The sequence below is a fragment of the Mycteria americana genome, chromosome 8 (genome assembly GCF_035582795.1).
Source record: "Mycteria americana isolate JAX WOST 10 ecotype Jacksonville Zoo and Gardens chromosome 8, USCA_MyAme_1.0, whole genome shotgun sequence".
Lineage (NCBI taxonomy): Eukaryota > Metazoa > Chordata > Aves > Ciconiiformes > Ciconiidae > Mycteria > Mycteria americana.
Genome location: NC_134372.1, coordinates 27,821,013 through 27,833,626, shown reverse-complemented (window position 1 = coordinate 27,833,626; position 12,614 = coordinate 27,821,013). Strand labels below are relative to the sequence as shown.

General features: G+C 55.9%; 1 protein-coding gene across 1 annotated transcript; it reads left to right on the top strand.

Annotated features, from left to right (window-relative positions):
* Positions 1-6,093: 6,093 nt before the first annotated feature.
* On the top strand, positions 6,094-12,432 carry CALB2 (calbindin 2). Its single transcript, XM_075509739.1, has 11 exons — positions 6,094-6,184; positions 9,308-9,384; positions 9,595-9,684; positions 9,775-9,855; positions 10,755-10,811; positions 10,916-10,993; positions 11,141-11,196; positions 11,400-11,439; positions 11,533-11,586; positions 11,815-11,886; positions 12,142-12,432. Exons 1-11 carry the CDS (start codon positions 6,094-6,096, stop codon positions 12,256-12,258), a joined length of 813 nt encoding a protein of 270 aa, XP_075365854.1. The 3' UTR covers positions 12,259-12,432.
* Positions 12,433-12,614: the final 182 nt, after the last annotated feature.

Sequence of the window (12,614 nt, the reverse complement as noted above, 5' to 3'; positions counted from 1 at the left end):
TCTGTTTTAGATGAGGACCTGGATGTGTAAAATGGGCTAAGCTAAAGATGATATCTGTCTGGAACAAGCAGTGCTGCAGAGCAGGCAGATTGCAATTGATTTAACAGCTTTGAAAAGCACTGCATCCCCAGGCATGGGGTTGTGTTCCCTTACCACCCCTGAAGGTCTCACCAGAAAGCCCTCTCTTAGCTCACTTCTTAGCTCTTCATGACCAGCCACAGGGCTCAGTAGCCATGTGCTACAATGCAGCATGCCCCCAACAGCCCCTTGTACCTCTCCACTCTGTTTCCAGCCCTGAATCGCTATTGCCCTGTTTTACAGGGGGCAAAAGTACAGCTCAGGTACAAGGCATGACTTGTCCATGCACGGTGTAAAAGTGGCCAAGCTGGAAACAGGATCTAGGTCCAGCTCTGCCTAGTTTTGTTCCTTCTGTTTCTGGATGTTTCAGAGATCAGGAGCTTGAGCCACTTGCACTGGAGACTTTTGGTGTCTCAAGACAGAGAGACCAGTTTGACCCCAGCTTTGTTCTGCTGCAGTCCCTGCAGCAGATGTTGGAGCACCAATTGTTTGTGGAGTTTAGTGATGTAAAATTACAGTGGAAATTATTTTGGAACAGGTATGATACTTTTCTGACTTTCCTGGTCCTCTTAGATGAAGAAATTGAGCCTAGCAGTGAGTAAAGGACAAACAGTAGAGGCCACCATTCTCTTTTACCAGCATGCCAATGGTCTATCAAGGAAGGGTGACTATTCACCAGAACAGTGTGTTATTCATTGTTCCCCAAAGGTCAAGCTGAGCCATGGATACAGCTGGATGTGAAACAGTGACTGTAATTATTAGGTAACCTTTTTCCCTTAATTTATCTTGGAGTTCTCTATAAAGCCCATCACTGTCATAGCTAAATGTTTTCAGTTAACAAAGTGGTCTAAACTGAAGACGCCCAGCTGGTCATGGAGAGCTCCCAATCTGTCTTCCTATATTTAGCTGATCAATTGTTTACCATTCACACTTGCCCTCTGTTGCAGCCTTCAGCCTTCCATGACATTTCTTCAGCTCCAGGCTCAAAAGGACATTGTGGCCTGGTGAGCTTTTTCTGGATGGGTATTTGCTTGAAGCCCTTGGTGCTGCAATTTCTGGTGTCAACTGCTGTATTACTAATGGTGTAGATGTTGGGTGAGTAATGGTGCATTTGGTGGGTCTGCCTGTCAAGACAGTCTTTGAGACCAGCTTTGGTGGTAATATGTAAAGGGCGAGTCTCCAGCTCCTCCTTCCACAAGGCTGTTGCCTTTTCAGGTCTAGCAGGAGTGAATTGCTCATCAACAGTGGCAGCAAAAGCAATGAAATACAAAAAATGGCAGATGTGCAGAGCAAGAAGGAACCACTTTTACCTGCTCCCTTTTCAGACTTGTCCCAATATGAGCTTGTTGCACAGCAGAGAGAGAGCAGATAATTTCCCCTGCCTAGAAAATGGTGCTTCACATTCATCTAATTAATACTTTGTAAATACAAAGTCTCTCAAGTGTGAGTGGAAGACAGCTGTGCAGCTAGCTGTAGCTAGAGAGCAGCCAGAGTAGCTGAGGCTGGGATTTCAGCAGACTCCATTAATTAATCAGTCAGGCTGGACAGCAGTGCGAAGGGAAGCATCCAAAAAACCTGCTGTTGTGCTGGTACTTCTCAAGCCAGGCTTGACATGATGAGGAGCTTGGCAGCAGCACCTGCTTTTAGTAGGCTAGGCATGTTCCTCTCTCCAACTGTACTGGAGGCAGAGCGTGAGACCCAGACCATGCACTTGTATCTGAATACAGCTTAAATACAAGTTAAAAGTTAATCTGAAAATCACCATGCAACTAAATATTTGGTAAACTATGCCTGTTTTTAAATAAATATTTTCTAAATAGCATTTGAGCCCTCTAACAGTTAGGGGCTGCTCTTTCTGCTGTCCAAGGTTGGCTTGGATGGCTCAAACTCTGCATGAACATCCTGATTTTTGTCCCTGCAAATGACGAGAGGGGAAAATGCCTTAGGCACTTTGGAAGGGATCTTGCTCATGCTTTGGGAGAGAGGGGGAATACAATTAATGAGTGGATTTGTCTGGTTTTGGAGATACTCTTAATCTGATTTTTTTTTTTTGCTGATTATGAGCATCAAAAGGCTGAAATACAACTATGTAAGTGGGGGAAGATGCGTGGGGAAGGAACTGGGAGGAAATAAAACCTGCTCTGATCCTGAAAACAGTGTTCTTGTTTGCTGCGCCAGTACCACTGGTTAGAAAGGAAGGAGTTGTTTAGCTGTACCCCCTACATCCAACCCCTGGGGACCAGAGCACTGAGGCTCAAAGCTCAAGATAATCAGGACCAACATTTGACCAGCACTTTGCACAGGTATTTCTTACTGATCCCACTGGGCTGAGGAACTCTAAGATGAAAAAATACCAAGAACCAAAGGACCTCAACTAACTTTTGAGCAGCTGAAAGCTATGATGGGCTGCAGTACTATCAGTGCAGCAAGTTGTCTGCACCAGAAGCAGGACAGGGTTTCCTTGATGCTGCTCACTGGACATCCTGTGGGACATGGCACTTTGGCATGCTTCTGTTGCTGAATCCTGTGCTTTTTATTTCATGCTCTTAGTGCTTTCTGGCAATGTCCATGGCTGAAATGAATAGATTATAACACAACTTATCTATGCCACTTATCTACTTCTGAAATTTAGGCTATTATGGTCATAAGGATAAGCTGGAAGATGTATGAAAAGTTAAAAAAAAAAAAAAAACTAGCAAGTGGAAAAAGAGAATCCCAAATTGCATGACTGATACTGGCTTTTTCAGTGCTAGGGCTAGCACTGAGCTCAGGTGCTGCCTGGGAAGTGAATGCCACCAGCACAGGCAGTCCCATGCAGCAGTGCCTGTGGCAGGGGGACCCATGGAAGACCTGTGTTAGTGTAGGGCAGAGCTGGCACAGCTCCTCCTTTACTCTTACAGCCATGGTTTCATGAGCCAGTCTGGCCCATCCTTTGTGCCAGCCCTTTCCTTTTCCTTGCTCATCAGTCCAGAGAAAACTTTTTCTGCTCATGGGGTCCTGCTGCTTCCAGTCCCCTGGAGAAGATGGAGGTGTTATATTGATGCCCTCATGTGTGCTTCACAAAAGTGCAATGTCAAGAGGCGAAATCTCTAATACAACCCTTGGCTGGACCCTATCATGAGTTTTTAAGTAGAGATCTCTGCTGTTACCTGAGAAACAACCCTGCAACCTCCCCAAAAAAATCTGATTGTGTGATCCATCCTGTTTCCTTTGCAAGGCTCTGTTTCCCCAGCTCTTTCTTTTACGTGAGATTTGCTATTTGTGCTCTTTTCTACATAAAAGTAAACCAAAAAACTTTAAAAAATGTGCTCTCTCAGCTCAATAGCTGAACCTATGCTTTGCCTTCAAGTTATCTAAATTCCCTTGGATGTTTCTCTTTACTGAAAACCTGCAGTTAAGGGGTTTCTGCTATGGTGGGGTTATTTTTTCCCAAAAGCTTTAGGTCTTCACTGCAAGGATTTCACATGCTAGAAAGAATTAAACTCTTCCCTGCGAGACTGAATATGCAGAGCAAGCGGGAGCCATGCAGTGTGGGTCATGGCAGTCGCTGAATTAAAGCCTGACTCTGTAAGCAGCATGATAGTCTGTTATTTCCAAAATCTCATGGCACTTTCAGAGAGGAGTTGGTTTAAGAGCCAGAACATTGGTGAAGGCTGGGGGAGACCATCCAGCCTTTTTGCCTGGAGAGGGGACATCTTCTGCCATGCCCGGAGCCTGGATACCCATGCTGGGAGATGTTTTTAAACAGAACAACTGCCACTTGCTTTCCTTGCCTGAAGCTTCACAGCCTGCTCTCTTGAAACTTTTTCTCCATCTTATCAAATCCTTTCCTGGAGTAATGAGCCCTTCTTGTCCTGCCAGGTGCTTTGCAGAGGTAGCTCAAGGAAGTGTTTCCCCAGGGATGACGGGGAGTGGGTTCAGGGCACTGCTGGAGCCCAAATTTTGCTCCCAGGTGCCAACTTGAAGCAACCTTGGGTCTTCAGCAGTAGAGAGGTGGGTGTCCTAGAGCAGTGTGATAGTGCTGGGCTGTTGACCCAGAGCCATCCCCTCTGTGGACTGGGGCTCTGCTCCCCACGGAGCGGATAATGGACCAGTGCAGGGGACAGATGTTCCCCTGTGCCCCTTCTCCCCCAGCTCAGGCACACCTGGGGGCACTAAACCCGGCCCTGGGAGGCAGCGAGGGTCCACTCTCAGCCCCCAAGAAAACTTTGCTTTGGAGGGAGTGGGACAGAAAAGCAATGGGCTCTGCTGGGGAAAACTGTGCTCCAATACTGGGAAAAGGAAGCTTTTTTGGGACTCATCTCCATGCCAGACCCCAGGAAATGTGAACTGAATACCTAGGACACCCTTCAGTGTCTCCACGTGTGCTTGAAGACTGTGTTGCACAGCAGGGAGGAGGAGAAGCCCATGCCACTACTCTGTGTCCCAGCATGGCTCTCCTCATGGAATGCTGGCACAGCATCTCCCTTCCTATGCCCGGAGTCCAGCGTCCTGCCCTGCTCCAGCTTCCCGCAGCGTTAAAGCTAGGCTTGGGGCCATCTCCGTTGCACTGAGCTCCTCCAGTCCCCAAGTCTGCTCCCCCTGTGATTCGGGGGGAGCACCTCACACCCCCTTTTCTCCCAGCCGAGAGACAAAAACAAGAGGGACCAGCACCCAGCAGGATGGGCAGCCCCCCTGATAACTGCCGGCAGCTGCCTGCCACTGATTACATCCCTGCTCTGCACACGTCTGAACTTTCCTGCCTTCTTCTCATCTTTAATTAAGCAATTCTATCGGCCGAGCCTTCTCACTGGATCTGAATTATATTTTTTTTCCCCTGTAGCCATGGCAATGCTTCCCCTGGGCAGGCTGCTCTGGAGCCGGTGACAAGCCCCATGTGTGGCTGTTTGTTTGGGCCTGGAAATTTCCCTGCCATTTGGGAAAACTCGGGAAAATAAAATCCCCCGACGAGCCAGTGGGCAGCAAGGGGAGCCTCGGTGAGAAATGTCGCTGTTTGGGATGAGCATCGCTCCCATCCCTCCAAGGAGACCAAGCAGGGCAAAGCCTTGATCCAAGGGTTCCTTGTTTTTTTTTCTGGAAGACAGGCACAGTGTCTGGGTTTTGTGTCCTTGCCCCAGCCACAGGTCACGTGTGATGGCCACCGTGTTGTCCCTCGGTGGCGGTGGCATTGGGGCTGCCTCAGTCCTGCTCCTCCTGCCGGGACCTGCAAATCATGAGCCGTGAAGCTGCCATCGGGAGGCAAGTGAGGCAGGGGGGAGCGACAAGGTGCACAGATGCAGTGACACAGGGCAGGGATGCGGTGACAGGGGTAGGGCTGGGTGATGTGGATGAGGGCTGGGTGACATGGGCAGGGCTGGGTGGCACAGGAAGGCATGCAGGGACTTGGGGAAGGGATGGAGTGACAGGCAGGAGGAGGTGTCAGGCCAGGGCAGGATGACAAGGCAGGGCTAGGTATCAGGACAGGGGTAGGTGACATAGGGCAGGGATAGGTGATGGGGCGGACATAGGTGGCATGGGGCAGGAATAGGTGTCACAGGGCAGGGGTAGGTGTCAGAGCAGAAGTAGGTGACGTGGGGCAGGGCCAGGTGACATAGGGCAGGGGTAGGTGATGGGGCAGGGGCAGGTGACATAGGGCAGGGGGTAAGTGATGGGGCAGGGGCAGGTGACGTCAGGCAGGGGCAAGTGGCAGGGCGGGGGCTGTCCCCCAGGGTGCCAGTGCTGCCCCCGCCGGTCCCGGTGTACCGATGTGCCGGCGTCCGGGCGTCCCGGTCTCCCGGTGCCCGCCCCCATGGCGGCGCCGGTGTCCCGGTGCTCTGCCCCCCTCCCCCAGCGGTGCCGGTGTCCCGGTTCCGCCCCGCGGCGCCGGTGTCCCGCTGCCCGCCCCTCGTGCCCGGCCGGTGTCCCGGGACAGCGGCGCCCCCTGGCGGCGGCGGGCGGCGCCGGCGCCGGCGGGTATAAAAGGCGGCGGCGGGCGGGCGGCGGCGGCGGCAGCGGCGGCGGCGGCGGCAGCGGGAGATGGCCGGCCCGCAGCAGGCCCCGCACCTCCACCTGGCCGAGCTCACCGCCTCCCAGTTCCTCGACGTCTGGCGGCACTTCGATGCGGACGGTCAGTCCCGGGGCGCGGGGGACCCGCCGTCACACCCCCCCAAAACCGGCGGGGAGGGCACCGGGCTGAGCATCCCCGGGAGCGTGGGGCGGGGGGGACGATGGAGAGTCCCCGGGCATCCCGTCGGGGGGAGCCTGGAGGAGGAGGTAGAGCTTCCGCCACCGCAGCCCGGGGAAAACGGAGAGCCCCGGGGCGATGGAGAACCCCCGGGACGATGCAGAGCCCCGTCGGGGGGAGCTCTGGGATCGGGGAGACGATCGGCCTCGCAGGAGCTCCCCGTCGGGAAAGGATAGGGAGCCCCAGCACCGGACCCCACCAGGAGCCCCCAGCCCATGGGATGTTGATCCCCGGGCTGCCCCGGGTCTCCTTTGCACTTCCCTTGAGAGCTGGGCTTTGCTCAGGGCTGGTGTCACCTCTGGGTGCTGGCCGGGGGGTTCTGCCCTTCCAGGAGTGCCCCCTCCCAGGAAACCCTTGCCCATCCTCTGCCCCCTCCACCCCCCTGCCTCCACAGTGCCCCGTCCTTGGCACCTGGGTTGCCTGGAGGTGTGGGGGTCAGCACAGCCACCAGCCTGGCCCCAGGGCCACCTCCTTGCCCTGGAGGTGGGGGGTGACAGAAGGGGTGTCCCTTGCCCGGAGTGGGGTGAGAAATGGCCCCTCCATAGCTGGAGCACTCAGTCCCTCCCTGCCTGCTCCCCAGCCCTGCAAAACCTCTCCTCGGGGATGCTGTGGCAGCAGCCGCATCCCCAACAGGGATGTCACCTCCTCATGGAGTCACAGCTGGGCATGCCACCCCCGATCCCCATCACTGCCAACCCCCAAAAGGGAAGGGAAATGCAAAAAGCAGCATTGTTTTGGTGGGAAAATGGCTTATTTCAGCACCGTGGTGCAGTGAAGGAGGCTCAGCCTGCTGGGGAGAGCAGCCCAGGGGAAAGCGCTCTTGCCCTTCCCCAGGTCTCCTGTCCCTGGGGGGAGGTTTGGGGACCAAAACCCTCCTGGAAACTGCGTCACGCAGTGTCTCAGGCTGTGCTGCTGAAGCTGGAGCTCAGCCTGTGCTGGGTCCCTCCTGGCCACACTGGCGGAGCCCCTCCTGCAGCCCCTGCAGTGCCGGGGACACAGGCACGGCTGTCCCTCTCACCGTTGGAGCTGGCACTGGAGCAGCCAGGGGTTGGTGAAGGTGGAACAGTCACACCCCAGTGGGAGTGGGCAGCTCCTGGTGTGGACGTCCAGCTGCCTTCTTGCAGCACGTCCCGCTGCGCCCTTGGATGTGCTCCATCATCTCCAAAACACAGGGGCAGGCATGGATCCAGCATGGCCCGTGGCCCCCAGGCAGGGCAAGGCTGTCGGGCTGTGGCACAGTGGGTGCCCAGGAGAGGAGGGACTCGGGCGTCAGGGAAGATGGTGGCCTTGATGAGGATGATGCTTGGCCGCACTGGGTGGGAGCTCCAACAGCCCCAGCCGCTTCCCTCTGCCAATGGGCACGGGGTGATGGAGGACCCGGGCTTCATCTCCCTGCGGACAGGCCTGTCTTGCCCAAGCTCTGCCCTGTGCTTAAACCCCTCTGATGGGGCTTTTACCTGTTTCCTCATGCCCCGGGGATGTCCCCTTGAGTGTCTTAGACATCCTCACTTTGCAAGCCACGGCCGTCCCGGGGCTCCACAGCACAGGGAGGGTCTGGGGATGCTGGTGCAGCCGCACAGACCGGTTGTGGCTCTCCAGAGCGTATTTTCCACGCTGCTCTGCAGACACAGATCAGACCTGTCCAAGCTGCTGTTTGGGGTAAATCAAGCTACCGACCATGGCTTTCCTTGGTGTTATTCTTTTTCCTGGCTCAAAACTCTTGCTGGTTTTTTTTCCAACTGAATTCAAAGGAGCTTGGGGCTCTCCCACACCCACAAAAACAAAGCCCCTGGGAAGGGCAGTGGAAAGCCAAGCCCCTCTGTGGCTCACACCAACATCCCAACACCATCCAAGCCCTTCGTCCCCTCCTGGGAGGGATGTTGCTCATCCGTTGGGATGTGGCCGTCAGCAAGGAAGGTGCCCTGGGACTTCCCCAGATGCTTCCAGCCGGGATGTGGATGGGTTATTCCCAGCCTGTGCATTGCAGTGGGGAGGAGATGCTGCTGGGGAGTCCACGGGTGACGATGATGGCACAGAGTAGGACACTGCAGTCCATGCCTCCAGAGGCTGAAATGGGGAGGGGTTTTTTGGGGGGGAATGTCCACGAGGAAAAGCCCTGGCTATCCCTCAGTCAGGCACTTCGGAGGAAAGGGCAGTGTCCCCCAGCTGTTCCCAGATGTTGGTGGGAGGGAAGATTTCTAGCAGCACCACAGAGCCAGTGTCCTTGCTGTGGTCCCCCAGCCATGGCATGACCCCGCTGCTTCGGGGTGCACTGGTCACCCCCTTGAAGTCACCAAGGGCCACTGCCGAGTCAGTGACGCATGGTTGGGTCCTGACTGAGTCGTCCTGCTGCCAAGCATCCCATGGGCAGGGAAGGGCTGCGGATGCGCCAGGTTCCATAGGACCCACATCTCAACACAGATATTGGCGGGGGGGGGGGGAGGTGAGGGGGTGTGTGTGTACGTTGGACAGGGACCTTTCTGAGCCCCTGGCCACCTCGGAGACTGGCACTGGGCTCCCTGCCCTGGGGGCTGACCCCATCACTGGGGCTGATCCTGCACCCAGGGGGTGATGCTGTGTCAGGTGCTTTGTCTCTGCTCCCCATTTGCCCTTGCTGGCTCCTGCAGTGGGTCAAGAGGAGACAGTCCTGGTTGGGGGTTGCTCAGGAAGGAGAGGTTTAATTAAACCACCCGGTTAAAGCATCAGATGCAGAAAATGCAGCAAACACTGGGATGGGGACAAAGCCCTCTGTGCCCTACAAGCAGGTGCACGGGACAAGCCCGGGGCTGTGTCCCCCCGCCCCAGGCTACAACACGGGCTGCAAATTCGGGCATCGCCAGATTTGTATAACACTCGGCATCGGCCAGCGTTTCTTTGCTGCTGCAGTCGCCTGAGAGCTGTGTCCCCATGTGGAGGGGGACAAGCACTGCATCCCCCGGCAGCATCCCTCCCTCGTCTCCTGTCCTTTGACAGCGGGGGTCTTATTGCATTTTTTTCCTTCCCTAGGAAATGGCTACATCGAAGGCAAAGAGCTGGAAAACTTCTTCCAGGAGCTAGAAAGCGCGAGGAAGGGGGCGGGTGTGGTAAGGGCCTCTCCTGGTTTTGCTCCCCACTTCCCCCTTTCCCTCCTGCCTGAGGGTTCAGGCTCACATCAGCCCTATTTGGGAATGGCACCGATGAGCAGGACCCAGGCAGCTCAGGTTTTCCCAGCTCCCAGTGGTAAGGGAAGGGGGGGACACTGGCACGGGGGGGGGGGGGGGTTAAACACTCCCATCCCCTCTCCTTGCTGGCAGGACTCCAAGAATGACAACTTGGGTGACAAGATGAAGGAGTTCATGCACAAGTATGACAAAAATGCGGATGGCAAAATTGAGATGGCGGAGGTGAGTGGTGCTGACCCAGCAGACCCCTGGGATGCTTACAGTCCTCCCCTGATGCTCGCAATCCTCCCCTGATGCTCATGTTCCCCGCAGCTGGCCCAGATCCTGCCCACGGAGGAGAATTTCCTGCTGTGTTTCCGCCAGCACGTGGGCTCCAGCTCGGAGTTCATGGAGGTGAGCAGGGCGGGCTGTGCCAGAGCTCCCCAGAGGATTCGGTCCCCGGTGCCTGGTTCCACCACGGAGAAACAGTCGGGAGCTGGCATTGCCCAAATTCCCCTGGTCTCCCCCAAACTGTTGGCTTTAACTCAGCATTGGAGGCGGGATGGGGCATCCCAGTATGGATGGTGCTGGTTTTGGGTGGGGAGAGCAGGACTGTGATGAGTTTTTCCAGTCCTCGGCACTCTTCGGGCACCTCTCAGGGCAGCTAGGAACCTTGTCCCAGTCTCCAGGTGAGGTGAGCTGCAGGGATTTGGAGCTGTTTTTGTAAATTCCCCTCCGGGGTGGTCAGTCCTTAGTGCCTGAGGGATGTGCTGAAGCAGACAACACTGCTGGACGTGGCTCTGGGCCACCCCAAAACTTCGCCGTGCCTGGGCATGGAGTGAAACCCATCTGCAGGGTGGGAGAGAAATTGCCGATGGGGACCAAAACATGGCTGGGGGTGGAGGGGGATCCTGAGCGGGAGGGAGCGCTTGTGCTTGGAAAATGAAGCCAAGGTGGAGGCGATGGCTGAAAGAGGAGCGCCCTGTTGCACAAGGAGGGGTAAGCAGACGCTATTGTTTAACTGGGGTATGCAATCAAATATTGGAGCCTTGCCTCTCATGCTGGGGTGAGGATAATAGCGCTTGAACTCTTGGCATGGGGCGGAACAAAAGGAGGGCTTGGAGAGCATCCAGCCCCAGGGGAGAACATGTGGCACCGGTGAGGCCACCACGAGCTGAGATCGGAGCTGTGAGATGACCCCATCTCTGCTAGGGTGGCAGGGGATGCTGCGGGCAGCAGGTTATGGGGGTACACACATGTCGGTGGGAGGAGGGTGCAAGCCCACGCTAATGTTCACGGCGGTTGCTTCGCAGGCTTGGCGCAGGTATGACACAGACCGCAGCGGCTACATTGAAGCCAACGAGCTCAAGGTGGGCTGCGGGCATGGGGCGGGCTGAGACGGGTCCCTGCCAGCGGGGCATCCCCGCCAGGACAGCCGGGGACAGGGACAGCCAGCAAAGCCCTCTCCTTCCAGGGCTTCTTGTCGGACCTGCTGAAGAAGGCAAACCGGCCCTACGACGAGCCCAAGCTGCAGGAGTACACGCAGACCATCGTAAGTGGGACCTCCGGGCTGGTCCTGGGGCCACGGCTCTCCTGGGGCAGGGCAGTCCCCACCCCGGGGGTCTCGCCACCTCACAGCAGGTGGGAGGGAGAGGAGGAGGAGGCGATGGGTGACCGGGTGCTGCTTGTGTCCTGGCAGCTGCGGATGTTCGATATGAACGGCGATGGGAAGCTGGGCCTCTCGGAGATGTCCCGGTAAGGTCATGGGTGGCAAGAAAGAAGCGGTGGGGAGGGAAAGACACCCCGAAACACGTGCGTCTAGAAATAGTCTGCTCCAGCTTCCAAGGAAAACAGTTTTCCTCTTTAATTTGCTCATGTTTCTGAGCGAAAAGTCATTTTAGGTTAAAGTGTCTTTTCCTGGCTGCTTCCTCCTCATCCCTGCCCTTCTTCTTTTGCAGACTTTTGCCTGTGCAAGAAAACTTCCTTCTGAAGTTTCAGGTAAAATAAAAATAAAAAATAAAAAACATTCCTGTTCCCTGCTTGTGCCTCCATCCCCTCCCTCACGCCCTGGTGTCCCTTGCCGCTGCCCAGGGGATGAAGCTGTCCTCGGAGGAGTTCAATGCCATCTTCGCCTTCTACGACAAGGTAGGGAAACTGCCCCAAATAAATATAACTCAGCAAAAAAAACCCCAAAACCCAAACCCATGTGTTTTCAGTTGGGTCTATTCCCCACTCTGATTTGGGGTGTGAGCACTGGGTTTGCCCCTGGCTGTGCTGGGTAAGGGTCTGGGGGTGCCCCCCGCACCCATGCCCCGGCTGGGCTTGCGGGGCTCATGTACTTCCCCCTGCTGACATCCCTCCCTCGTTATCCAGGATGGGAGTGGCTTCATTGATGAGAACGAGCTGGATGCACTTTTGAAAGACCTGTACGAGAAGAATAAGAAAGTAAGTGGGGAAAAGTAAGTGGGGGACAGAGCCTGGGTGCCCCCCCGGGTCCTCCTGTGCCTCCTTCCCTCTCCAGCAGCATCCTGCACCCCTGTGTCCCTGCTCCCTGGGCACCAGGAGAGATGCTGGTCCAGATGCCAACCCTGTGTCCCCATGGGAGGCTGTGCTGGAGCTGGGGGGGGGGGTCCCACCCTGGGGGTGCCCCCCAGGGAGAAACGGGGTACCCAGCCGCCCCCCCCCCCCCATTCCTTGCAGGAGATGAACATCCAGCAGCTCACCAACTACAGGAAGAGCATCATGAACCTCTCCGACGGGGGCAAACTCTACCGCAAGGAACTGGAGATCGTGCTCTGCAACGAGCCCCCCATGTAGGACCCCCCACCCCACACTCCTCCTCCCCCCCCGAAAACGAGCACAACGGGGGAGCACCCACTACCGCGGCGCCGGCGGGGGGCACTCCCCCAGCAGCTCTTGGGTTTGCTGTAGGTCGTTAAAATCCCACTTTGGGGGGGGAAACTCTTTTTTTTTTTTTTTTTTTACCCCATCTGCCTGGTTGGTTTACTTTTTTTTTTTGGGCGGGGTGTAATTTTCATGCATTTGGTCTCTTCTTGAGTTTTTATTGTTTACCAAAGAACAGTTTACAAATAAATTCAAGTACTGCTAGACCGGAGCCCCTCTTTCCCCATCCCACAGCGGGTGGGGAGTGGCAGGGAGAGGTGGGACAACCC